The 27,005-nt window shown below is 54.3% G+C and overlaps 3 protein-coding genes across 3 annotated transcripts; 1 reads left to right on the top strand and 2 right to left on the bottom strand.

The window, feature by feature from the left end:
• Positions 1–1,789: 1,789 nt before the first annotated feature.
• On the top strand, positions 1,790–5,634 carry VOLCADRAFT_79467 (uncharacterized protein; the record flags this gene model as incomplete). The annotated part of the gene is made up of 7 exons (XM_002947167.1): positions 1,790–1,858; positions 1,994–2,122; positions 2,527–2,686; positions 3,040–3,241; positions 3,637–3,775; positions 4,274–4,390; positions 4,728–5,634. 7 exons carry the CDS (start codon positions 1,790–1,792, stop codon positions 4,896–4,898), a joined length of 987 nt encoding a protein of 328 aa, XP_002947213.1. The 3' UTR covers positions 4,899–5,634.
• A 599-nt stretch (positions 5,635–6,233) lies between these two features.
• On the bottom strand, positions 6,234–14,204 carry VOLCADRAFT_87343 (uncharacterized protein; the record flags this gene model as incomplete). Its single annotated transcript, XM_002947033.1, has 12 exons — positions 6,234–6,315; positions 6,683–6,768; positions 7,188–7,351; positions 7,536–7,661; positions 8,091–8,157; positions 8,308–8,424; positions 8,536–8,630; positions 9,008–9,114; positions 9,354–9,379; positions 9,702–9,808; positions 10,591–10,718; positions 14,134–14,204. 12 exons carry the CDS (start codon positions 14,202–14,204, stop codon positions 6,234–6,236), a joined length of 1,176 nt encoding a protein of 391 aa, XP_002947079.1.
• Positions 14,205–14,858: 654 nt separating this feature from the next.
• VOLCADRAFT_87342 (uncharacterized protein) lies at positions 14,859–23,214 on the bottom strand (the record flags this gene model as incomplete). The annotated part of the gene is made up of 7 exons (XM_002947032.1): positions 14,859–14,931; positions 15,254–15,740; positions 16,041–16,239; positions 16,525–18,366; positions 18,412–18,474; positions 19,872–20,049; positions 23,138–23,214. The coding sequence occupies 7 exons, from the start codon at positions 23,212–23,214 to the stop codon at positions 14,859–14,861; spliced, it is 2,919 nt and encodes a 972-aa protein (XP_002947078.1).
• Positions 23,215–27,005: the final 3,791 nt, after the last annotated feature.

Below are 27,005 nucleotides of genomic sequence, written 5' to 3'. Positions count from 1 at the left end.
CCCAACGTATGCCGGCTGCAGACCCGCGTGCGCACCTAAGGGGAGCATATGCGCCGCCGCTGGCTGGTGCAGCTCCCTGCCCGTGGTGCTGACCTCCTGCCGGCCACTGACCGTCTGCTGCAACGTTACCAGCTGCCTCTGAATGCCCCCGGGTAGGTCTATGACGATGGGGGGGTTCGTTGCCGCAATGTCCTACAAAAATAAACCCAGACATTAGTGAAGGCTATGCATGGTGTAATGTACTCCACCGGCGCACGTATGGGCCACTCCACAGCATTTGCTCCACGCAGGATGTGTGAAACAGGGGGGTATATCTTCAGCCGTGGCAGCTACCCTGCGAAACCCTCCCTCCCCCGGTATTTCGGGGCACCCTCATCTTGTCACCGTAGTCAACTTCTCAATGGGTTGCTCAGGTTCCGCACCCAACACCAGCATCCAACGGAATCTGCCGGGTCGACAGCGGCACAACTCCATTCTTGGTCGGCTCGCAGGTTAACTTTATCTCAGGCAGGATGGAAGGATGTACGGCACGACCACCCTACACATATGTCACATGGTTCACAATGTTACAGTTGAAAAATACTTTAAAGTTGGAATGGCTATGCTTACCTGCTGCGTCTTTTCACCACGAAGGTTGCATGGCACCGCAGGGCCCGACGCCTGGCAGCTTTGCGGGGCGACCAATGTCACTCGTGTGCATAATACGCGCGTCGTTCGCGCGCCGCCCGATGCAGAAGTGCAGTAGGAGGATGGTAACCTGCACGAGGGCCACCTGAACCAAGCTCCACTTGAGCTTACTCGACGCGCTGCCCGTGTCCGCCATGAAGCTGCAGAGCCTGGAGAAGTCCTCTGGCAAATTGGGGGAGTAATGTCTTCTCCCAAGGACGTAACGCCATCCACCATGAAACCAAGGAAAAGTAGGTTGAAGTAAGCTTACTGAGGCGGCTCCTCTACTGCATGCTCCACTGCATCCTCGAGCTCCTGCCCCGCAGTCGCCACCCATACGAGATTGCCGCCATGGAGCGCGTTGTAATACATCTGCTCCATTGCGCGCAACTATATGATAACTACGTTGGGAATGTGAGCTATACAAAAGCCTTATAATTTTAGAGCTGGGCAACAGGCGTCATGGAATGGTTTGAGCAGACGGTTGATGGAATGGGAGGCGTGATGGAGCTCGTCCACTCATGCCGATGAAATTAAGATGTCCGTCAGAAATGACAATTTAACTGTATTGCGAAAAAAATGCAAAATTCATTTGGTGTCAAGTGAATATGCCTTGGTACATGGTCGGACTGGAAGCTGGTTAATGGGAATCGGCCACCAGTCCGGCGATGATGCCGGAATTGTCATCGATGCGGGCATCATAGATGCGGGCGGGTAATGTTTTGCAGTTCGTTATATATTCCCCATATAAACCCCATATATATATTCCCCATATAATCATCGGTTAATTATTTAGCCCAATTATCATCAGTTTCCGTTTAAAAGCATGCTAGTGTAGGTTCGCAACCAGGTTCTGGAGCTAGTAGTACGGTGAATAAGCGTAAACTCGAATTACCAATTACTTGCGATCCCCGAAACCATTTTGTGGCCTTTTTACTACATAATGAGCATCAAGACATATTATTCTGTCATCATTAATTAGCTGGCTCTTGAGTGTTGAATACTCTCCCTTGCGATAGTGACATCGCCGTTACAGTTTAAGCTACGCCGTTCCGTCTTCAAGATGCCAACAGCCGAGCCATATCACACGAAAGGCGGTGTGCAGAAGAAACCGTCTTATGGCATGAGCTTCAAGTATATGCTAGGTGCACGTGGGGAAACAGGCTTTGGCTCAGCAAGCACTGCCGAAGCGGTATGTTCAAGATGTTTTCTCTTTTGTCCTGCATTTCAACAGTTAACAATTTTGTTCACAAATCGTAATCATGAAAGCAGGACTTGTCCAGAAGTGAGCTTGTTGCACTGCCTTGCTTGCCATAACAACCCGCAGGTATGCTCCAATTGGGACGGAAAGGGCTGTGTGGCCCTGGTCACAGGTGCAGCAGCGGGTTTGGGCTACGAGAGCGCCCGCGTGCTAGCTCAACGGGGAGCCCATGTGGTTGTGGCGGTTAGGTCGCAGGTGAGTGCTTCCCAGGCGGCTCTGCCTCCGGTGTGGGGAGGCACTGCACCCGCCACATACACATACATAGGTACATACATAGGTACATTGATCATCGTCCATGCGGGACTTGAGTGTTTTTACTGAAGCACCATCCCCGGACGGAGGCGCTGCTGAGTGGCTGCGTCGCGTTTTGGCAGAGCCTGGGTCGGGGTCGGGAGCACACAAGACTAGCCGCAGCTTGTGCTGCGTGGTCCGACCTTTGCGCTGTGCTTCGGCTCGTTCCCCGTCTTTTGCGGCCCACAGCGTAATCTAAATCATACATACATACATACTAAAACCCTAAAACCCTAAATACATACGTACATATTTCCTCAGCAGCGTTCGCACTGCCTGTTGCTCGGCCTCCACCACCCCCTCCCCAGGTTCGGGCCGAAGCCACTGCGACCCGGCTGCGTACGGACGTACCCGGCGCCAAGGTAACCCCCCTGGAGCTGGATCTGTCCTCCCTCGCGTCTGTACGGAGCGCGGTGGATGCCTTCAAGGCCACGGGGCTGCCGCTAAACATCTTGTTGTTGAACGCAGGTGGGTGGTGGGTTGGGGATGGTACGGGGGGAGTTGGGGGCCCGGGGAGTGAAGATGTGGGGCAGATGCTGGAGGACAGATAATTGCGAGTGGGTGTTGATTAGAGGGGAGGGGGTATTGAAAATGGGGTGATGGGGTTTAGGGGGAATACACACATGCAACATGCAAAAGTTTCCCAACTGCCGACCAACAACACGTCCCTCACCTCTCCCCATCATGACACATACACATACAGACGCACACACACGCGCGCGCACCCACTCCCACACCGACTCGTCTCCCTCTTTCCCACTCCCCCCTCCGGGGCCCTCCGGGCCCCCCCACCCCCCCCACACACACCCCTGCCGACCCAGGCATCATGGCCTGCCCGGCCTTCGCGAACTCCAAGGATGGCTTCGAGCTGCAGTGGGCCACCAACCACCTGGGGCACTTCGCCCTCACGCAGGGGCTGCTGGAGGTGATGCTGACGTCGGCTTCTGGCAGCGGCAGGGAGGGTCGGGTGGTGGTGCTGTCGTCCATGGGACATCATTTGTTTGAAGTGCCAGGAGGCATCAAGTGAGTGAGTGAGTGAGTGAGTGAGTGGGAAGAGGTCCGGAGTGCGGTCGGAGAGCGGTGGGGCGGGGGCCGGGCGGGAGAGAGACCGGTGGGGTGACCTGGGGCCGGGGCCCCGCCTGCACCTACCTGTCTAGGGCACCCCCCAGTGTGCACCTAGTGCCTAGCCTGTCTGCCGCATGTGAGTGTGTGCGTGTGTATGTATGTTATCAGGGAGCACCGCCACCCGCATATGGAAAACCGCATGCGATTAGTGAAAACAAGGTTTATATATATATGTATGTATATTGTACGTATATTGTATGTATGTAACGCGAACACGGTATAGATTCATATCTAATATGTGCCCTTTCTTATCTGGGCGGCTGATGCGGTGGATGGGTTTGCGGTCTTCCCAGTTTTGATGCTCTCCGCAGCGGTGCGGATTACTCGCCATTCAAGGCGTACGGCGTTAGTAAGCTCTGCAACATCCTCTTCACGCGGGAGCTACAGCGCCAACTGGCGGGTAGGTGGTTAGAGCGGTTGATCACGATCCTGGTGCTTGTATCCCCAGATGGCTCCCTCCTCCCCCCTCCTTCCCCCCAGTCACGGCACGTGTTTTGGCGTCGTGGTGGTGGTGGTGGTGGTGGTGGTGGCTGCTAAAAGCACGGAGGGGTGTTTGAGTTGGCAGTGCAGCAATCTATCTGTGTTGGTGTTACGGCTTAAGGAGAGGGGGGAGCTGAGACGCCACCCCACCACGACAATAACTGAAGCAGGGCTTGTGTGATCAGTGCGTGTGTGTGTGCGTGTGTGTGCGTGTATGTATGTGTGTGCGCGCGCGTGTGTGTGTGTGTGTGTCATCAGCTATCCAATGGCCGCGATAGTGGTGGGGTTTCGCAGCCGCGCACTACCGCTTCTCCCCCTCCTTACCCTTCTCTCCCACCTCACTTATCTGCAGGTAAGCCGGTTGTGGCCGTGTGCTGCCACCCGGGAGTGATCTTTGACACCGAGCTCAAGCGACATATGGTCGGGATTGACGGCGGGGGCGCCGGCGAGGGCAGGAGTGGCGGCGGTGGCGGCCGCTGCACGGGTTTCCGTACTGCGGCCGTATCGCTCCAATTCCTGTTGTTCAAGCCACTCGCCAAGACGATCGCGCAGGGGGCTGCTACCCAGGTGCGGTAGGGGGGTGGGGAGTGGGGTGGGGTGGGCGGCTGTTGCTGCTGCTGCTGCTGCTGAGGGGGAGAGGTGGACGAGGGTGGTAATGCGCCTGAGCCTCAGCGGCCCCCGCCTGCTGCAAGCTCTCTTACCGGGTGATCCCCGGTGCCCTATTCCCCAGAGCACCTGGTGCTTCACGCGCATCCACGTGAGACACGTTACCTCTGTGCGTGACATATGCACGTATGCGTGTATGTATGTATGTGCTTGTCTGAGTACTTGTGTATGTGCCCTGACTGACATACACACGTACATACACATACACACATCGTCACCACCGCCACCCGGGCTGCAGATGCTGCTGGCTACGGCACCGAATGTCGTACCAGGAGAGTACTACAGTGACTGCAACTTGGCGCCGTCATCTCCAGCCTCCCACGACGGGGAGCTTGGGGCCCGGCTGTGGGCTTTCAGCGTGGAGGCGGTGAGGAAGGAGGCGGAAGAGGCGGTGAAGCGGCCTGCCTGAGCGCGTGTGTGTTTTGGATAGGGCTTGGAAGGTGCGCGGGGTGTGTGTGTGTGTGTGTGTCATCTCGGAGGCATTTTGAATTGGCGGGTGGTGGATTTGAAGCGTGGACGAGAGGCAGAGCGGCGTACTGTGTTTTTTGGGCGGAGATAAGCTGTAGGATGGTTGAATATCTATTTTATTCATAAAATAAGTGGCATCTTGACGTTGTTGCGTGATGATCACCCTCCTCCTCCTCTCCCTCTTTGGGCCATCTTTGTTTAGTACTAATTGTTATCATTATTATTATTATTGGGAGTGGTGATGCTGCTATTGCTGCTTGAATTTTCTATACTGACGTGTCATCTGTAAATTCTGTTGTTGATTAGTATTGCTATCGTTGTTTTTGCCCCGCTGCTGGTGGACCTGCAGCCTGCAGTGGTGGCACTCTGAAGGTTCTGTTGACTGAGACCTGCATTGGCATTAGGAGGGGATTGTTTTGCACACCACTACTGTCGTACATGACCTCTAGGAGCGTTGGTTTACCTTTTGGATGCTCCGAGCTGTTCAGTGATCCGAACAATCCCCACTTGATGTGTGTGTGGGGGGGGCTTTGTGGTTGCCGCACTGATGATGTGTTTAACTGCAACCCCTGCTCCAATAGGACACTCCTGACCTTGTTCGTACCTTGTTCACATGATTCTCCGACGGTCCCTCTTCCCCCCCAGAGGTCAAAGGCTTTTAATCGTCACATCACTTCTCACTCCTCTACCCTGTGTCGACCGTGGCGTTCAGCCACCATTAACATCATCATCATCATCATCATCATCAGACTTAGCTCCTTCCTAGTCCATGGCCATGCACCGTACTGTACTACGATGTATTGTGCTTGCTGCACTCAACCGCAATCCTGTAGTTCCCAACCCTCCTCACTCGCGTACTACCAAAATGGGTTGCAACCTCTCTCTCACTCAACACATGCGCACACACAGCCTCACGACCAACATTGCCAGCAGAGCAATAGGCGCCAGGTGGCGGGGATCTAGGCACCCACACGCACCACCTGCGCTCCACCTTCTCCCGCCTACGAGCAGCTGACCCCCAACTGAAGTGCAACTGCAACTAAGTCCCCCGTTCCTCAGACCTTCCTGGGGCCTTGTTACATGAACATGAATGGACCCCCCAACGTTGTACGATGGATTTGAAATTTTGGAGTAATGAAGCGAACAGATCTCAACATCGGTTGCGGTTGCGGTCGTGTGGTGGAAGCCAAATCCGCCGCCCCCTCGCTCGGCCCCCCTCGCGTCGAGGGTTGCTGTGCGAGGTCTTCATTGCGGGCGCCGGGAAGCCCCCCGGGGATTATTGTGCGTACCCGTGAGGGTGTTTGACGCGCCACTGCCAGGCGTGTCGCAGCCCCTCCTCTATGTCCGTGTAGTTGGCCCTGAGGGGGCGTGAGTGTGAGCGTGTGTGTATGTATGTGGTGGGGGCGGGGAGCTGAGGAGAACTGGGAGGAGTGAGGGGTGGATGCTGGGTATGTGTTTGGGGAGTCGGGGGAAACTTTGGGGGCGGGGAACGGAGGCGAGGGAAAAGGCGCGGGCGCAATGGCCAGTCAGAAAAGAAAGGTAGGGTCCCCTCCTGCGGTAAGGAAAGGCTTGTGCCTGAGGCGGCAATGCCAGCGCGGGGAAATGCAACAGCAGCAACACGCGGCCGCGGCGGCGGCAGCAGCAACATCAGGAGCAACACCAAGCCAGCCTCTCTTCATCCTTTCCAATCCCCCCCCGCCCCCACACACACCCACGTCCCCGCACCTCCAGCCCAGCTCCCGGTTGATCTTGGACACATCCGACCAGACGGCTGCGTAGTCCCCGGGCCGAGCCTCCTCCTGATAGACCACCTGCGGAGGGGGGGGTGATTGGGGTGTCCGTCGTCCAGCATGCCAGGGTTTGGGGGTCCGGGGGGAGGGGGGAAGGAAAGAGTGGTGGACCCCGGGTGGGGGAGGAAGTCGAGGGGAGGGGAGTATGGGCTGTAGAGCGGTCGAGCTGGTCTTGGGGTTACAGATCCCGAAATCACTTACCCCCCGGCGGCCGGGAGCGGACACGAATGGTCAGCTGCGGCTGCTGCTGCTCCTTCAATGATATGCAGTATATACACATACATACACAAACATCTACACAACCCCGCGCACCCATCCAACTGCCCGTCAGCACGGATACGCCCTGATGCGCCAGACCCCGTCTTCCCACCAGGCTTACTCAGCCCTCTGCCGTACACCGTACTGGAATTTTATTTCTCTCCAGCCGCTGGAGAGCCTACCGTAATGTCGCGCTGCGTCACCCGGCGGCATGCTTCCACAAACTGTTTGACCGACACGCCCTTCCCCGTGCCGATGTTGTAGAGCGGGGGTGGGTTAGCCAGGTGCCGCATTGCCACCTCGTGCGCCGAGATCAGGTCCATTACATGGATGTAATCGCGCACACCTGTACGGCACCATTTACAGCACACAGGGGAGGTGTAACATACACAAAACCACATACATATTTGCATACATACATACATACATACACACACTATAAACTGCTGCGTAGCATATGCTGCGTAGCATATGCTGCGTAGCAGCAGTTGCAGCATATGGACACGTCCGTACACCCGTACGGCTCTCACATGTTCCATCCTCAGTCGGATGCCGGGTGCCCTTCACCGTCAGGTGTCCCACCAGCCCCAGAGCGGCATCCATGCAGGCGCCGCTGATACGGGACTGGCTCCGGAGCTCGGGACGCGGGTACTCGCCTTTGACCGGGGGGGGGGGGGGAGGGGGCCCAGGGGAGAGAGGGCGGGCTGTGTATGTCCGTATATCTGTATTTGTATGGGGGAGCATTTGGAGAAGCCGAATGGAGCACAGCACTGCGCTGCGCAGTCGGCACGTCCCAAGCAGTAGCAGTAGCAGCTGCAGCCGCAGCTGCCGGAGCTCCAAGGGGAACGGGTAGTTGTGTAAAGTGTGATTGTATCTGGTATGTATGTAAGTGCTACCACAGCAATATCTTTCGCCATATAGCTGAGAGCGCATTAGGGGGTGTGTAGGGCGAGGAGGTGGGAGGGTTGGGTAGGGTGGGTTGGGGCGGGGAGGTGAGACGCCGCCACTCCTGGGGGTGCATGCGGGAGACAGCGTGCCGTGTGTTTTTCCCCATGACTCACTCACTCACTCACTCGCTCACTCACCCAATCGGCCGAGCGGGTCGCTGCCGTACACATTGAAGTACCGCAGGATGATGGCCTTGAAGTCGGGCTGGGCGCGGGCGAACCACCGGATGACCTTCGCGGGTGCGGAAAACATATATAGATAAAGCTTCGGCGGGCAGCGGATAGGGGCTGCGTTGTTCCCTTTTCCTTCGCGCTTTTCTTAGTTGCCGTACATTACGAGTGGTACGTGCCGTACCTCCTCCGCCATGAGCTTGGACTGGCCGTACGGGTTGATGGGCACGGGCGGCGTCTGCTCCGTAACAGGCAGCTTCTCCGGGTTGCCGTACACCGCGCAGGTGCTTGAATAGACGAGCTGCCGTACAAGGTTCCGGATAGACAGGATTGGATTTCAACAGTTCGTTAGTACAGCCACCGTTGGTGGTTGACTGCGGCGCCGGAGGCCCCGGCCCAGCCATTGCCTCACCTTTTTAATTCCGTTGGCCGCCATGCAGTCCAATAAGTTAACGGTATTAACAGTAACGTTCTTGTAGTACTGCAGCGGGTCCCTCATGGACTCGCCTGCCGTTTGGTTGTCCCATTTTGGGGGGCATCAACGGTTACCGGCAACATACATACATACATACATACATACATACATACATACATACATACATACATACATACATACATACATACATACATACATACATAAGCATGTAGAAACACACGCATATACAGAAGCTTTGAGTGATTTTTTCGTTTACTGGCCAATTCAGTCAGACGCCTGTAATAGATCCAGGCAGATGTCGTACTGACATGCCGTACCGGCTAAAAAATAAACACCTCACAGGCCGCAGGGGATTCCATTAGGAGAGGGGGGAGGAGGCGTGACGGAGGGGTTACGAAGTACCCCCATTCCCCCCCACTCCCCCATTACTCCCCCACCCCTTACCCACCCACGTACGCCACCGCCGCGAAGTGCATCACCAGGTCCAGGGGGGGGCTTGAGGTGGCCAGGGCCGAACACAAGGTGGCTCGATCCCCCAGGTCTACACGCAGGAAGCTGCGGCGAAGGGGGGAAGGAAGGCGAGGAGAGGGGGGGGAAATAGGGTCTCTTCTTGTTCGACTGTGGATCAACAACATATTATCAGTTGGGTATTTCAATCCCACCATCTTTGCGTTTCCCCCTCCCCTCCCTTCCCCTCCCCCTCCGGAGCACCCCGGGGCATATTCAAACATACATACATACATGCATACATACATACATGCATACACACACGCACAGCCCCCAAAGGACCTCACCGGAATCTACGAGCTGGAATCATATCCTGTTGGGGATGAGTGTGTGCATGGGTAACGTATGCATGTACGTATGTATGTATACGTGCACGTGTATGTGTGCACCGGTTTGGGGGAAAGTGGGGAGGGGGGGACGGGGGGAAGGGGAAATGAACAAAAAAAGGGAGTACGGCAAGTCTTTGGGAGGGCCCCGCTCAGAAGCCTCAGAAAGGAAGCACACATGGCACATACGGTACGAACATGCATGTTGTTGCTCTGGACAATATTGATGTTTTGCCTTCTTGCCTCGCCATCATCATCATCATCATCTCCCCCCCCCACCCCCTTCGGCAGCCTCCACTTCCCACTCACCCTCAGCGCCCTAAGCGCCCCCGCGTTACCCCGGGACAAGTTGTCGAGCACCGTGACCGCGTGACCCGCCCCCGCGAGAACCATCACGGCATGAGAACCGATAAAACCTGGGGGACCGGTCAGGACGGAACGTGAAGAGCCGTGAGGGGATAGACACGCACGGGGGGTTTCGGAGGGAAGGAAGGGGTAGGAGGGGGGAAGTTGGGGTTTCATAAGGGAATGAAACCCGAACACCCCGGTTGGGGTTCTAGGGTTTTAGGGTTTTAGGGTTTCCTCAGTGGGTTCCCCTGGATGGGCGGCTCCCCATAATCTTCGGAGCCGGACGGCTCGGCCCTTTATGAGCTGTTTGAATGCCTTGTTCTTTGTAATACTTTCTCGTACACGTCCTCCTCTCCTGCTAGAGGGGCACCCTAATCCATTCACCCCATCCGACTTTAGCGTGTACTCTTTGAGTTTGGCAACTCACCACCAGCATCCAACCAAATCTAGCGGATCAACGGCGCATCAACTTAGTTCCTGGTCAGCTCGCAAGTTGATTTTGTCACGTCCTACACCGTCCATAAGATGGGGGGCCACCTCCCATTTCACCACCTCTCAAACGCCCGAGAGGCCGGCAGGCGGATTTGAACCCGGACTTGTGGTTTGTAATACTTTCTCGTACACGTCTAGACGAGAGGAGAGGAACGGACACGTGAATAAGGTTTTTACGGTTGTGTGTCCGGTGCCATGGGGGCTGTGTGGGGGGATTTCAGTTAGGGCGCCCAGTTAGGGCTGTCAAACGGTTAGCTAGCTGCTTCTGGCCAGCGTCATATGTTTCTCTGTCAGACATAATCTAATACACATACAGGCAAATACACAAACACGTACATGAACACACACACGCACGTACCCGCTCCCCCCGTAACCAGAATGTGCAGGCCGGACCCCGCCTCCGGATGTAGCAGCCCCCGGGGGTTGATGTCGGGCTCGGGGACTGTTCGGGAGTTGCGGGAGAAGTGGATGTACCAGATCACGAAGCTGCAATGGAGGGAGTGGAGGGGGTGGGGACCGGGAGGGGTTTGGAGGGAGTGGAAGGGGGGTCGGGGGGGGGTATTGCGCGGCACTGGTTTAGGGCGGTAGAGTGGGGCCCGGTTCGGAGGGGTGAGCGGTACGCGGGTCGAGCGGGGGCCTGGCACTGCTGCCCCCCCTGAGGTCCGGGAGATGCCTCGTGTCCCGCTTAGTTCCCTTCCTCTTGTTGCTCCTAGTGCAGCTGCTACTGCTGAGGTGCGTTACTGCTGCTGCTGCTGCTGCTGCCGTCATGTGCTGCAGCGGCCTCAACGCTGGTGGCTCTGCATGGAGGAGCTCGTGTTCTTGCCGTGACTACGTGGCCTGTGCGCGTGTCTGTCTGTCTGCATGTTTGTCAGTCTGCATGTATGTGTGTTGAGTTGGTCCAATATTACTAAGATAGTTTGGGAGTGTGCGTGTGTTGAATGTAGGACAAGACAAGACGAGTCGACATAGGAGGTACACACGTACACAGGACGTGGACCCGGGCTGTAGTTGCAGTAGCAACAACAGTAGCAGAAGCAACAGTAACAACAAGAGCAGCAGCGGCAGCAGCAGCGGCAGCAGTAGCAGCAACCAGGGAACCGCATGCGCAGTGGTGGTGCTGGGAAGGGGAGGGGGCCAGGGGAGTGGGGGAAGGGTTATAATGTGTGGCTGTGTGGCTGTGTGTGGGGAGGAACGGAGTATCCAGGGATTGGGCGGCTGCGGGAGGAGCGTTTTCGGGCTGTGGGCATCACCCGGGGCGCCGTGTGAGCGTCATCCTGCCTTACTACTGCTTGGGCGGACATGCGATGGAGGCCTTGCCTGGCGATAAGCGCGAACAACAGGTACCGAATCGGCTGACGCCGCAAGCGGTCTGCCATATCTGCAGCTGGTTCTCGTGGGCTTGTTGGCAAGGTTTGCTGCAGTGGAGTCAAGGATTACTATCCAAAGTTATCGGTGATATTGATAATAATACGGTTTGATTTGTACGTTTTTGTATTTCAAATGCGTAAGCAGAGGAATTTCCCAGTTGACGTTTATGAGTACTCTACTCTTTTGGGAAGACATAGATGCGCAAGGTTTGAAACTTTATACCTTGCTACATGTACTGCATACATGTTATGAAGGGAGTCCTAGCTATTAGTTGGCAAAGGGACTTGTCAAGTTGAGCTTGACCTGACCCTGGGGATGTGAATCCACAAAGGCACTCTAAATACCGTTCCAAAGTATTCACATGTATCATTCCGATGCACGGTTTGGATTATCGACGCCTTCTGTACGCCTCAATTGCGGTTATGTACGATTGCAAGGGTCGTCTGAAGGCTGGACTTCCCTTGCAAACGTAACTACTCTAGCAAAATGAATAGCAGGGTGGAAGCTAGATCAAGTTCTTACAGGCATCATCTTGCTGATCGCACTGAATACATCTCTTTGCTTGGGAAACTGGTATAATTTTAATGGATGGGATTACTGACGCAAATAAACCCTAAAACCATTACCCTAAGCTAACATCAATTTGATGTATGCGGGCATTGGACTGCAGCGTGCCGTACGCAACACCTTTTCCCCCTGTTTCCAGCCTACCTCAGCAACGGAGGACGAAATATGGACAACATGCCATAAATGTGTTGCTTATATTTTTTGCTTACAAGTTAAAGCAGTCATGGTCCAATGTACGATATACGTTTCGCCTCCAAAACAAGCATGCATGTAAACAAGCTTGTAAACACCGGTCTCGACATCCGGAATCGCCAAGCAATACAAGCCAAACGCAAGCTGACACCTGCACTGTTCCCCACCTCCAAGAGCCCGCACTATCCGCACTATCCACGAGACCGCAACCCTAGCTTCAACATCACCATAGACGCCGCATAAAGAACGGGAAGGCGGATGGGACAGTCCTTGGATGACCAGGACTTCCTTGCGATTCCGAATCGGAGGGTCCTCATCAGCCTGCTTGCCTCTTTTGGCTGCCTAGACAGCCAGGCGAAACCACAAATCCTTGCTTGCATTCGCACACTGCAATGCCGTACGCGACTATGCAGTACCGTGCCTACGGTAGCACATGCAACACAGCACCGCAGAAGCCATTTTGCGCCAGGAGCCCCCAAACCACTTGCTTTATTCCGCAAGAAGAACCAACGCCACCAACCAGGCACCCTCGACGAACGACGAACACAAAAGAACGCATCTGAAACTTTTAATCTATCGAGCTACGTTGCTGATCGAATGAATGCCTCGCAAAAGCGGCGTGACGGCGTACTGCGGTGTTCATTTTCACACAGAGCTCGCCGCGCCCGCCGCCCTGCCCGCGACAACCTGCTACACATCCCCTCCTGCCCTCTTAGCCGCCACTTAAATAAACCCTCATTTGTTGCAAAACGAGGAATCAAGGTAAGAAGCAAAGTCAACCAAAAAATACATTTACATATGTAGCCAAGGCCACCCCGAGATAAACCGTCCAAGAGTCAGCCAGCAGCAGCAGCAGCAGCAGCAGTAGCAGCAGCAGCAGGACCCACGTCCCCCGTTACACTGCAGCGGCATGGGCGCCGGTGGACTCGCTCTCTACGTTCTCTATGTGAGTCCGCTGATTACCAGCGATAGATATGAGCTTATGAGGCTGCTGCCATTCCATCCACGATTGGTTGTGCCAGGCGCATGCATGGACATGTACAGGGGCAGCAGGATAATGCCGCACTTCCTGTGCTATCTCGACCTTGCTTGCACAACCCGGGGTGTGTGCGACCAACGCAACTCATGGCAAAAGTGATGGTGAGGATAAGGATGCGAACAACCGTTAATATTGGTCTTTAATGTGGTGTTGGTATGGGTAACTAAAATAAGATGTCTCGCAGCTAATCAAGCGAGCGCCCAGCTCCGCGCAGCACAGGGCTGCACGAGGCCCCGAACTCCTATAGGTGCCCATTCACTTGCACTACCCGGCTTTCCACAGCAGCACAAAACCTTGTGAGCTTAAGCCGAGCCAATGTATCAATCCATCCGCCTTCTTGTGCTAGCTTAAGCAGCTAAAGACCCGGCAATTGCACGTGTTCTGAGTAATCGCGTGAACACGAAGCTAGAACTATTTCTCTCCTCCTGTGCCCTCAGACGTGTCATGTGCGCTATCTATGTCTCACGGAGTCCACGTTTCCACCAGTTTTGTTTCCCCGCCTAAATCGGGCTACAAACAATAAAGAAGCAGTAACAGCAGCAAGGCATTGCGCCAACAGCAGCAGCAGCAGCAGCAGCAGCAGCAACAACAACAGCAGCAGCATGAGGTTCATTCCAGCGCTTTCAAGGGTGGCGCACAAGATGAAATATACACATCTGATCGAGTGCATACAGACATACACCTACATAACCAGCCTGCTCGTCATCGCTCTCCACTCGCGCAAGAATGTCGTACCTCTCAAATCCGTACTCGTACATGAACGGTACTCTACCGCTACGACAAAACGCATTTACTCCATTACGCATAATTAATGTTTGTCGCTTCGACTGGATGAAATGTCCCCTTTCTTTGCCAAGTCAGTTGAGGGGTTTAATTTGCGGGTTCTGTATCCTGCTTGCCTGCCGGCCTTTATGCCGGTAGTCAGGCAGGCAGTCGAGTTCTTTGCCTGCGCGCTGCTCTCTCCGCCTAGTCAGGTTTACATCAAGTGGGGCAGCTGCGCATCTCCAGCCAGAACCCTTGGATGCCAACGATGGCATGCCCGGCGGGCCTGCAGCCACTCAAGAAGCAAGACTTTCGCCGCTCGGACTCACTTACTCCCCCATGCAAACCAGCAACAAAACAGCAGTGTACTGGCAGTGACATAGCCGGTGGGGAGGGAAACCCATCCACGTTGTGCTGTAGGCAGCCCTGCCTTACGAGCGCCTTCCTGCCGGGCTGGCTGGTGACTGGATTAATGGCGACACCTTCAAAGGATGCGCGCCCGATACCAGTAGTGTAGTAGTGTAGTGGTGGCATCCCGGTGGTGGCATGCCAGCGCCGTGCGGCTGGATCGGGCTAACGGACCATCCTCTCAGCCGCCCTTACGTACGTGCGTAGCATTACATTTAGCGTCCATTGGGTCGCCCCCAGTCGTTTTCCCATACTGGAGCTTTGTGTGTTGGTCTGGAGGCCAGAGGTCATCACGCCGAGTGGGTGGAAGCCGTAGGGCTCGAGGACGCAGGCCCAACCACATCTCCCCCCCCCGTGAGGACTCTGCAAAGACCACAAGCGGCAATGACCAGAGAAGTTCAGCATCAGCATAAGCAACAGGGAAGCAAAGGGGGGGGGGGGTAAACGCCCCGAACACGCGATGAGTCAGATCCAGATCCGTTACGCCGCCATGCATGTGCGGGAAGTGAAACATGTCAGTTTAGTTGCACAAAATACATTTACGAAGGCCGCGCACACGCGCAATGCATGGAGCCCATCTCGCCACGAGGCCGAGCTCGTTCCCTGCTACGTACAACTGCTGCTAAAGCCATGGCGCCCCAGCGTCCCCTCCTCCTCCTCCTTCCCTTCCTCCTTCTCTTCTCACCGCTCCACTCGTGCCATCACCGCCTCCGCACACCGGCGGCCCCGCCTCATCAGGGGCCACAGCGCCTTGTACTCCGCTGCACACAGCGCTGCCTGTCCTGCTGACGAGAGTGCTGGTGATGAAGCGGCGGCGGCAGCGATGGCGCTGCGGGCTTCAGCCCGTTGCAAGGCGCGAGCTGCGCCGCCAAAGTCCGCTAAAGCCTTCAGCACGTTAGCGAGCGGCACTGAGCGGCGACCAGAAGCTGCGCTCGCGGCTACGAAGGGCTGAGGCACGAGGCCAATGGCTCCGGTTCCCAGCTTGCCGCCGACACCCATGCCGATACCGCTGCTGCTGCCACCACCGACGGAAGCAGCGCCAGCACAGGGGGCGCGGACGGAGTTCTTGTCGGTGGCTTCTTCCAGTTCGCACCACGGCAGGCTGATTGAGAAACCCCCGCGAAGCAGCTTGGCCAGGCGGATGAGGTTGCAAGCGGCCTGTAGTGCGCCACCTGCGGAGTTGCACAGAAGGGAGGGATGGGCGTCAGAGCGCAGTTAGGAATGGCGTCGTAGCGGAAGACAGTTAACCCGGGTCGGAAGATTGGCGTTTCAGGCTGGGGACTTAGGGGTCTTCAGCGCAAGCCTTCATGCAGCGTTGTTAAGCGGTTTCCCAAACGAGAAGCCGCAATGTTAACACGCTGCGGCAATAAAATCGATAACCAGGAAGCCTCCTGGTTGATCATCGTGACAGTGCGGCATAGACAGTGTGGCATGGACAGTGAGGCATGAATCTAGCCACGCGCCACGCTGACCTTTCAGTAATGTACCATCTGGCTCGAAATAGGCGTCCGGCTCCGGCCGCGGTACCACCAAGGACGGCAGCGGCGGGGAGTTGGAGGACGTGTACGGCTCGGCAACATCGGTGGCGGCAGCGGCTGCCGCTGCGGCGGCGGACAGCAAGCGGTCAAGTGCCGGCAGCGCGAGCTCCGATGCAGTGCTCGGCTGCAGCCACTGTACCGCGGCATAGAAGACCGCATGTACGAAACACGACAAGATGGGCACAGAAGGGAACGAATGAGTGTCCATTATGGCATGACGTAAAACCTTATGAGGGCAACGCTGTAAATGTGTAGCCCTAAGAATGCCCCTCGATCGCCTAAAATGGTTTATGCATGGTTTATGTCTAAGAAGCTGCACGTGACACAGGGGCACCAGGCACCTGGCGACCAGGCGGCGCCCCGCGCACTCTTTTATACCGCAGGTGTGTGTTGCCCCGCCCGCCAGCGCGTCACCTACCCCGTGTGCTACACTGGACGACTGTTGGCCTTCCGAGGACCAAGATGATGGCAGCATGCTCGGCTCATTTAGCAGCTCCGAAGCCGGCTCGACAGCAGTCACTTCCCGCTCCTGCCGCTCCCCCGCCCGCTCCTCCTGCAGCTGCCACTCCTGTTCCCGTTTCTGTTGCTGTTCCTGCGGCTGTAGCTGCCACTCCTGCTGGTGCTGCTGCCCGTGTTCCGACTGCGGCTGCTGCTGCTGCGGCACCTCGGGTGCATAGACGTCCACATCCATGCCTCCGCACCACGCCTCGGGGCACTGCCTTGCATGGTACAGGTCCTGCTCCACTGTGCGGCAGGGCTCGGCGCACAGTTGCTCGTCCACGGCCGGCACCCATGCCGCCGCATCCGCCTGTAGCTGTTGCAGTGCTGCATGCGATGGGGCTAGTGCCCCGGGAGGCACTTGCTGCAAGCTGCTGTGGCCCAACGGTGACAGACGCAGGACTACATGAACGATCTGGCCCTTGGTTACACCGCCGGCAGCAGGGTTGCCAGCCGGCGGAATGGAAATGCCCCTGTATGTATGGGACCCCTTCGACAGCTCCATACCCACCATCTGGAACCCTACTAGCTGCTGCGCGGATGAAGGCACTGCGAGATCGCTGGAACTGGCTGTCAATGCCACTGGATGGCTGCCAGCCGCCCGGGTTGGTTGGTGCGACACCACCAGTGGCACTACCTTCTCACCGGGACTGCGAGGGGGTGTGGAGGGCGCTGAGGCATCCTCCAATGAGGGCGTCTCATGTGCGGGGTAGATTGTCTGTTCGCTACCAGTCAAGTGCATGCGCTGTGAGACCAGGGCGGTGGACAAGTGGGTCATTTCGACGCGAGGGGCTGAAGCTGGCGGCTGTTTCGTCGCGATAGACGACGGACTGGCGGGAAATGAAGCAGCCGATGCCGGTGCCGAGGTGCGGTTGACGGTGGGGCTGCTCGGAGCTGCGGTCACTGCTGCCGCGAATGACGACGAAGAGGAAGCGGCTGTTGTTGTCCTTGTTGTTGGCGGTGAAGACAATACAGAAGGCCCCGTGAGGATAGATGATGGCGGCGCGACGCGTGGCAGGGAGGCATCGGGGCAGTCAGGTGCAATGGAAGCACTCCTCTTGCGCTTGTGCTCCGTGTTGGGGCAGCAGCCAGTCACCACGACTGCACCAGTGACACTAGACGGGCCGCTACCGGGCACGCCGCTGACAACCGCAGGGCTGCAAATGGAGGGGCCCTTGCTGGTCACCACCCCGGTTGTAACGATCCCCGGGACGGTCGCAGCCCAAGCGCCGCCTCCAGCCCCAGTCGTGATGGTCTTCGCACTGGTACTCCACGGCATTGACGAGTTGCTGCCACCGCTAGTGTGTGCAGCGAATCCAGGCAGAGGGTAAATTTGGGCCCGGGTTTGTGCGTCACCGGAGATAGGTGGTGGCAAGGAGGCGGAAAATGACGGCATCCAGGTTCTGGTGGATATAGCTGGGGTGATGTCCGGCCGTCTGTAACTTGCCGCTTGCTGCTCACCAATCCGCGTCACGCCGAGCAGGTTTTGCAGCTGTTGCTGCCGCTGCAGGTTCTGCTGCCGGTGCTGTTGCTCTTCATAAACTTGGGGGCTACGCTCCGTTTGAGATCGAAGGCGTGCCAGCGCTGTGGCGGCATCCTGCTCCTGTCCTCCCGGTGGGCCAGGTGCTGAAACTGTGGTGCTGTACGAGAACTTGGAATACGTCCCCATTTCGCCACTGCTGTCTGGCTCTCGCTTTATCATGTGCTGCGGTGCCGTACTGGGTTGGCAGCTGTCGTTCGGAACAGCTGCCGTCTCGCAGGCCTGAAGCGCCGCGGGTGTGCCCAAGCGACGGCGTTTCTCCCGCACCTCACGTCGAGCTCGAGCTGTGTTGCGAGCAGGGTGGTCGCCGTACGCAACGCTAGACATCATCTGTAGCCCCGAGCACGATAGGGAGGGAGGATGGGCTGAGCAAATTCGATTTGCGGTCAGTGGAAAAGCGGATTGGCGGCACGAAACGCCCTCCTTAGGTAGTTGTGCGCACCAAGACCACCTGTCCTTATCACCATTCTGCATCCGCTGAAGCTTATGCAGGGCCGCAAAGCAAGGCATAAACTGCTTTATATCGAGAGCTGAATCGAGAGCTGAGTCGAGTCGCTAATAATTATCTTCGTATCGGCAAGAGGCCCAGTCTAGAGTAGGCAATTCGACAAATAGCACCGCGCCCAGCCAGCCCCTTAGGCTTGTATGCTCGCCATCCCGAAGGAAAGCCATGATAAAAAATACGCAGGCGTATTTTTCAATTCTACACGTTTGCGGAGGCTTGATGTTACATAGAAAGCCCCCAGTGATAGCGCGCGGCGTGTGCCAATGTTGCATGGGCCCGTTGATGATACCGTGGGCAGGAGTGATGCTGGGAACAGGACTCCACACCGCGTTACTTGTCACAAAACTCAGCAAACTAAGGATCGTGACGGTTCTCACCTCGCTTGAGCTCAGCGGCCAGAGGACAGTTGAAGTCTCTGCAGGCTTGCTCGTTTCTGTAGCATTAAACCGCAAACAAGGAGCCTGACTTCATTGCTGAAGTAGTAAGAACGTTTTTCAGCAGGGGTTCGACAAGCAAGGTAGATTATGCAACACCCACATTTATTATACATGTGCTTCAAAACAGGTGTGCACATATGGATAGAAATTTCGCTGGTTGCCTGTTGTGACTGCAATATGGAATAGTTGAACCCGAAACGGCGCATGGAGTGTCCATCCGGGATCGCTCTGACTGCACAGCGAAGGGCTTTATTTCGATGTATGACGGGATTGACTTGTGCAGCACATGGCACTGTTCATCATCCCTTTAGAAACATGCCGTTCTCGCGGAACCGACTCCCGCGCAACCGCATGCCGAGAACGTCGTGCGGTATAACGACGGCGTGAGAACATCTCTCTTCCATAAAAATAAAATATCGCTGAATATATTATACATTACAAAGCAACGTTGCTCCACCGGCTTCTCAGGCTGCGAACATTTGGATATCAATAATGCTTTTTAACGAAACAATATACTCTTTCCAAACCATGCTCGTAAAGCATAACCGATACATGTATTATAGAAAATAATGAGCCATACTAAAGAAAGCAACCAGTAGCAGCTTCCCAAACTACCCTAGCTTAACCAATTTCTGGGCACTTTGTTTTACAAAGAAAAGCAACACCATGAAGCTCAGAGAAATGGGTATTATTAACTGCGTTTGCCCCTTCCTAGGAAGGACAACAGCCCCAATCGGATTCAAGCGCCATCTTAAAATCTTCCCCATTCCCACAGTTTAACTCACTTTGGAATCTATGATGAAGCGGCCGATTGATCGAAAAGTTGAGGTTGTGTCCCAGCTCAAATGGTGTACGCCCAACAGCCACACCGTAGCTGAAAAATGGTGGTACTGATTGAGGAGCCATTGATAAATAACGTTTGTTAGCTCCTGTTTATAAGCTCCTGGATGAGCGGTGAGGCCACTGCACAGCAGATGAAACACAAAAGAAGTTTCATAGAGACGTTGCTCGGGCCGTCCTTGAAAATTACGTGCTTCACTGGCTACGCCACCATTCCTAAGTAGTTACCTAAAGATAATATATATGATGTAGCTGCAACGGTCCAAATGTCCGTGTTGGTAGCTGCTTCCTCTCTTATCATGCCATTGGTGCCGCCGGTCAGAGATGGATGATTGGGAGGGAGGTAAATATGCTCTATTATCCTAAGTAAGGCTTGATAATATCAGTTACGCGTAATACATGTCATGCGTTGGACAAAAGCCTTGCAACTGCAACTGATATGCCTTTCGTAAATTGTGAATATCAACTACTACGTAAACATTATGATAAAGGAGTAACGTTGGAAGCAGTAGATGTTGAACTATTGTGCTGTTATCCAGTATCACATGACACCGGTAGCTTGCAGCTTCGGATGTACTAGCTAAACCTGTAGCTGCGCGGCACTTGCCACGCGTGGGTGCGAAAATTTAGAGCCTCTTTACAGTTCCTCTCATATTAATCTTGAAATGCACTTCACGATATATTCGTTACGGCGATTGTTGTAGGCCATCAGTTCTCGCATACACAGTTCAGCTTCCTGGGCGGTGCGGGTATCTCGTACACGACGCATGCATGTCATCATATCGTGGTAGCAGACTCCTTTATCTCGTTGCCTCAGATGCTTTTCCCTGCGCATTCTTTGCGCCTCGCTTGGCGATTGACACTTCCATTGCTTCGCCTCAGATGTTGCGCAACGGTCTCAGGGTGTGGGTGTGGGTGTGTAGCAGTCACTTAAGATGCCGGACTAGCGCCCCCGGCGGTTGTCCCGAAGCCAAGAAAGCTTTTTTACAAATACAGCATCCCTTGGTGGCGCAGCTAATACCCCTTGATAAACTGCACAGCGTGTGTGACTCTTTCTGCAGGGTGGTGTCTGCTAGCGTTCTACGTATCACCTGACCTTGAAACGGCGACCAGTAGTACGCTGACAGGACGCATCCAAGCATTACGATAGCATAGTCCTTAGGCGGGGGCCATCAGATTATGAAGGCTTGTGTTCTTAATCCATATGGCTACATCCGCACGAAGCAGTGTATGTGCAACGTGCAACTCGCCGGGGGGTTTGCATACACCGTCTCGGCGGCGTCAACACCCAGCATGGCTAGGTTGCTTGTACGGGTATACCACGTGGCACTGCGTGTATCACCACCGGCATCTCGCGCGGGGGCCGGCAATTGATAAGGCTTATGATGATCTGATAGGCAAGCCCTTAGCTTCTACTACGTACTTCCTGCAGGGTGGTGAATACAACCCCGACATACAGGCACGTACGCATGTAGACACACGTACAGGCACACACATACAGACACACACATAGAGACAGACACATACAGACAACACATACAGACAAACACATACAGATACATATTGCCCTTGGGTTTTCGGCTTGTATGGTAGTTTTATGGGTATGGGGTGACGCAAACCCAACCATGTAACACACACGCACATATACAGACACGCCAGGCCCGGTCAGATACTTGTAACCTTCACACAAACAACACACTTCCCACGCTTTGAGCATATGAAGGACGCTGTGAAGTGGGAACCTTAGCGTCTGGAGGAGATGTTGGAACGTATGTGGTCCCACCGCAACTCTATCATTCCCTTTGATCGTTAGTCTCCTTTATCACTTGCTTTGTCTGAAGTGCGAGGTAGGATGGTGCTTATAGGCGATCTGACAGCCCTTGAGACCTCGGCTCATATTGCGCGGTTTGCTGGTACGGGGTACGCACCCCCACGACCATGTAACACACACAAACACAGACACAGACATACACACAGACGCACACACAGTCATACAAAAAGGGGAAAACGCGGGTTGCACGCCCTCAGTCCAGGAGGGCAGGAGGGGATAGAGGCCCCTCACGCCCCTCTTCCCCCACAAGGGAGGGAAGTGCTTCGGCGGTCGTTTCCGTTGGGGTACGTTTAGGTGTCCCTGGCCAATGTCAGGCCCGGATCGATATGTAAAAAATACACACAGGCAATGCACACAGGACAATAACAGACGGTGGCTGGTCAGAAGCATGGAAAGGGCGCGCGTGGCTGTGTAGTTGCAACCGAAACATGGCTGTTCATTGCCAACGACACCTCGTAAGCAATGTATACATGCCGGCCCGAAACAACAACAACAACAACAATAATAATAATAATAATAATAATAATAATAATAGTAATAATAATAATAGTAATAATAGTAGTAGTAGTAATAATAATAATAATAATAATAATAATAATAATAATAATAATAATACCCACGCTTACGCAGCAATTCAGATCCGGCGCTGCTATTACACCCGTGTATCCGAGCAGCTCGCAGCTCGCAGCAGCTAATGCATGACCGCGTGCACTCCGTCTTCGTAACTGTCTTCTATGCATAGTAACAAGAAGTAACGGAAGTTGAAGTTTACGCAAGCCGGGTTGTGCACTGACGATCGTGGTGGAAATGAAGCAAAACCCCTCCGCATGCTCATCTCTTATCTTTGACACATGAAGTGGGCCCATGGCTACTACATACACTAAGCTTTATGCCAACCAGATGTAGCAACCTACTGCATGTCCGTCCGTATGTGTATACCTAAAAGATTCTTGCAACATGGTCTACTACTGGAGGTAAAGGGTGAAGCCCCCGCCTGCTGCTGGTTGCTGTTGTTCAGATACGCACGGTATAAGTAAGCGAGGCCCATGAGCAATCCCATGAGCAAACCCATGATCAATCCGATTAATGGGCTCAGTGATATTGGCAGCGTGGCCATCGGATTAGATTGATCGCCCAGTTGTGCCATGATAAGCTGAACCCCTTAAAAACGATTTCGCGGATGGTCATGGGTTAATGTACAGGACCGTACATGACGCTGCATAATAAATACATCCTGCACACACCGAATTGAACCCGTCGTCGCAGCTACCTGAATTACAAGTGGAAGATTCCTAACGAATGGTGTGAATAGCTGTGGATAAAATCTCTCGGTAGCTGCAGAGTCAGTCAGTTTTATTTGCACCTTCCCAGAAGCCGCACCTCGGCTTTACTCCAGTCATGACGCATGGCCTCTGCAGTTTCTGTACTTTTGGCGGCCTTGCCAATATTAGATTCATATTTTCCATGTGAAAAAAAGATATATAAGCAGAGGGATGAAGAATGGCCTGGCACTGTTGCGCGCTGCACGTCCGTGGGGGGTCGCCCGAAGTCGAAAAAAATCGTTTAGTCGTGACACCGGCGCTGGTTTCGGCGTTTCATCTTCTCTTTAAGCATTGGTACTAATACTGATCCGCAGCTGCGCGGGCGGCTCTATTCTTTTATGTTTCTACACACGGAAATTTTCTGGCTCCTCAAACAGCAACAATCCGATCTACATATGTAACGCCCGACTGAAATGCCGAATGAAGCAAGTCGGGGCTCATTTTCTGTCCCAGGGATTTTGCTCAACTGTCACCAGGAGTTATAAAAGTCCTGAGTTTATTATCTACCTGAAGCCCGAGCAAGTGTAGGATGCTCCGAAGCGGCGCAGGAAAAGGGGGCGCTGCCGCCACGCGCCGCGGCGGGTCTGTTCGTTTACAACAATGGCGGTCGACTTCGCTTAAAAGCACTTCAAGCTGCTATATATGGGTTGCACAAGCAAGCTGTCACAATGTGTAATAAGAATTATGCATGAGAAGACTTCCAATATACCAATGTGGAAATAACATTCAATCTCCTACGGTTTTATTTCAGCTCACTCCGCCGGTGCCAACGCTGGTGGCAGCGGCTGGGTATGGAGCCGCACAGAAGTATCTGCCGGGAATTTGTTTGTTACAAATTACTCGCAGTAGCAAGCGTGGCAGATGAATGGTGTAGCTGGCTCCCGGCTAATCGGGCCATCGAAACAGCCGATTACGAAAAAGACCAGGTAGACCACACAGGCAAGTTTACCAATGCCAGCGTGATAACTTTGTATTATAAGCAATTCTATATGATATGGCATCTAGGGTCCAAGTTTGAACATCAAACTTGAAACAAAGGTCTGGGCGGGACAGATGCGTACGCAGCGACTTTGCCACTCTTTCCCGCGCCGTCAGTCACCGTTCCTACTTCGCCCAGTCTCGGCACCTCTAGAATGTGGATTTGACTCGATAGCAGTCCAGCGAGCGAAGGGTAGGCGTTACATTAGTGTGCCTTATGAAATAATGTAATCGTTCTTTCCGGTCCGCAGAAAGATATGTTAGGTACGCAGCCAGGTAGCTAGGCAAGCAGACGGACATCATCGACCCCAGGGAACCCCCCCAGGTCACTGCGCCACTTAGAGGTAACCATCAAAGCTGCACCTCGTTGATGTCTCACGTGAACTTCGGGCGTGAAGATTTCGTGCTGATAGTGTATGGCTGATAGTGTATGGCTTCCCGCCGTCTGCCGCATGCATTACCTGCGACCCAAAGAATAATAGACATTATTTTCAAATCCAAGGCAGCGTTGAAATGGAGATGAGGAAACAACATAGCAACCGTCCCAATTCGCTGCATGTCGACGAGCGACATGCTGCAGCCCGCACAAGGACACACGCACGCGACGGTTTAAGAATCTTCGCTCGACTGATCCTGACTTCTTGCAACAGCCGTATGTTAATGGCCACTCTACGTTTTTTCATCTGCGTGAAAAGAAGTTTCCAAATCACGACGCTGTGTTGCATGGTTACGCGTGCCTGAAGTATTGGGAGTCAAGGGATGTGTAGGGATGCATGAACAACTATAAACACGGGCCTCCTTAGTTTACTACCTCACAACGATATCTTTAAGCTTGATATTCTCGGTGGATTATTGCGCCACTGCGTTGTCCGTCTCGTTTTTGCCGCGCTACAGGCGATCTGTCTGGCCACTTCGCGTGGGACGGCAAGGACTGGATCCTAAGTACTTGTTACAGGATTTAGATAGATTACGTACAATTAAACGCGTTGATTTGATGACAAAACGGTAAATTGCGCCTGCGTTTGGAGGGTGGTTCAGGTGACCAAACGGCGGGCAGCCAGTGGCGGCTGCGGTCCATAGTCACGCAACGTCGTCAAGCAAGCCGAAAACCAGTTGCAAGCTCACGACAGAACCCTGGACATGCGTTAGCATTACAATCCTTGCGATGTTTAGGAATTTTGCTATGATAAAGATCCTTTTCCTCAGGGATTTAGCAAAATTACCTCCAGCTCTGTACGTGCATAGCATGTGTTTGGCCGATATTCGGGTGGCCCTGAAGCTGCCGCGAGCTTGATCCAGTTGCATGGTGCATAATATATAGCGGCGGGCGCTTGCCATAAGGTGGCTTGCTACGGACTGCCTCAAGGTGAGCCCGCAACAGGGTGTCCACAGGCCAGAAGCAAGGGTAATGCACCCAGCATGGTGCTTAAAGCGTGCGCATGCAGCACCGCGCAAAGTTACAAGTCGATTAGCCAATTCCGGCAGCTGGGCATGCGTCCAAGGCATGCGTGAGGTCATGCAGTAGTGTCGAGCTTGCACCTCCGTATAGTGTTGAGACTATTCGCATCAACTTCGTCAGCTTCGAGGAACGTGACAGAAGCTGAGACGTTTTTTGGCCCAACTTCGTTCTTCACGATCAACGATGTTGGCGATCTGTCGACATTGCGCACACGGTCGCCTGGACAACTGGGCGATGCTTCAGAACTGGACGATGTCGCAGGGCCATGCACGCCGCCGTCAATCGCCGCAATGACAAGAGCGGAAACCGACACCGCGCTCTAGCTGCATAATGCTCGACGCCACTTATCTGGCACGCATACATGTGTGTTGTGGTCGTAGCCTGCCTTAGCAAGGAATTAAAGTATTTACTTTTCCCAGTCATTTAGACGCCAGTTTCCTGAATAGGTCTTAAAGCAATAACCGCGTCAATCTTTAAAACGCGCTCCGTCTGCCGCTCCCCTTCTACTGTCGTCGCCCTTCGAGGCAAAATCATCTGGCCTGATTAGGCGATATGTCTGGGTACCCATAATTGTCGCCTGCTGTGTAGATAGCACTGGTTGGAAGCAAGGCAGTCGCCGCAAGTTTAAAATAATGTACAACCACCACCCCTTGGAGATCAGCAAGGGAGATTGGCAAGTGGGTTAAAAGACCATAAAAACATAAATCTTTAAGCTAAACTCAGTGCGTGTGTGGCATGGTGCGTGTGTGGCATGGTGCGTGTGTGGCATGGTGCGCGGTGCGCGGTGTTTTGAAGTAGCCCGTGCAAGAAGCACGTGCTGCACTTGGCATGCCCTGAAAGTAATCCTTCGGCGTATGCGTCTGCGGCCGCGCAACCATGGGTGATCTAACACGCGTCCCAGGCGGAGGGTAACGAAGCCGTAAGAACCCAGCAGCCCATCGGTGCGTGGGACAGGGTCGCTTTGGCGGTGCGACCAAGCTCGATACTGGTGGCGGCCAAGACATCGCATACAGAGCCTCTCGAACTTCTGGGTGAGCTGTATGTATCGCTGTTCAAGGTGTGGATTCTCGTCTTAAGGGAGCCAGCACGTCTGGCGACGTGGATGTTGGAGCATATGTGGGCTTTCGGCAACTCAATTATCCCTTGACCCGGCGGGGGTCCGGCGCTTTGCTGATTTTAACATTCGGCGCTAGCCTGGGCTGATAGTGCAGTGTTTCCTTCTTTTAGGTGTTTAGGTATTGCCCTTGGGCCTTCGGCTCGTATGGTGTAGTTCTACAGGTATGAGGTCACGCACCTCCAACCACTACTATTAAGCCCGATACTGCAGTTGCGTTGACGGTGGGAGCTACATTTGTCTCAAAGCTGATTCGTATGGAAGTGTATGGGCTGAGATGTAATGGTCGAGTGCAAGCTATTACCACATGGAGGCTCGGGATCGGGTCGGGCTCAGCGAGTTTAAGGTTGCTGTTCATCAATTTATAAAAGGAAG

The sequence above is a fragment of the Volvox carteri genome (genome assembly GCF_000143455.1).
Source record: "Volvox carteri f. nagariensis unplaced genomic scaffold VOLCAscaffold_5, whole genome shotgun sequence".
Taxonomy (NCBI): Eukaryota; Viridiplantae; Chlorophyta; class Chlorophyceae; order Chlamydomonadales; family Volvocaceae; genus Volvox; species Volvox carteri.
Note: the sequence above shows the minus strand (reverse complement) of the source record. Positions and strands in the feature narration are given on the sequence as shown.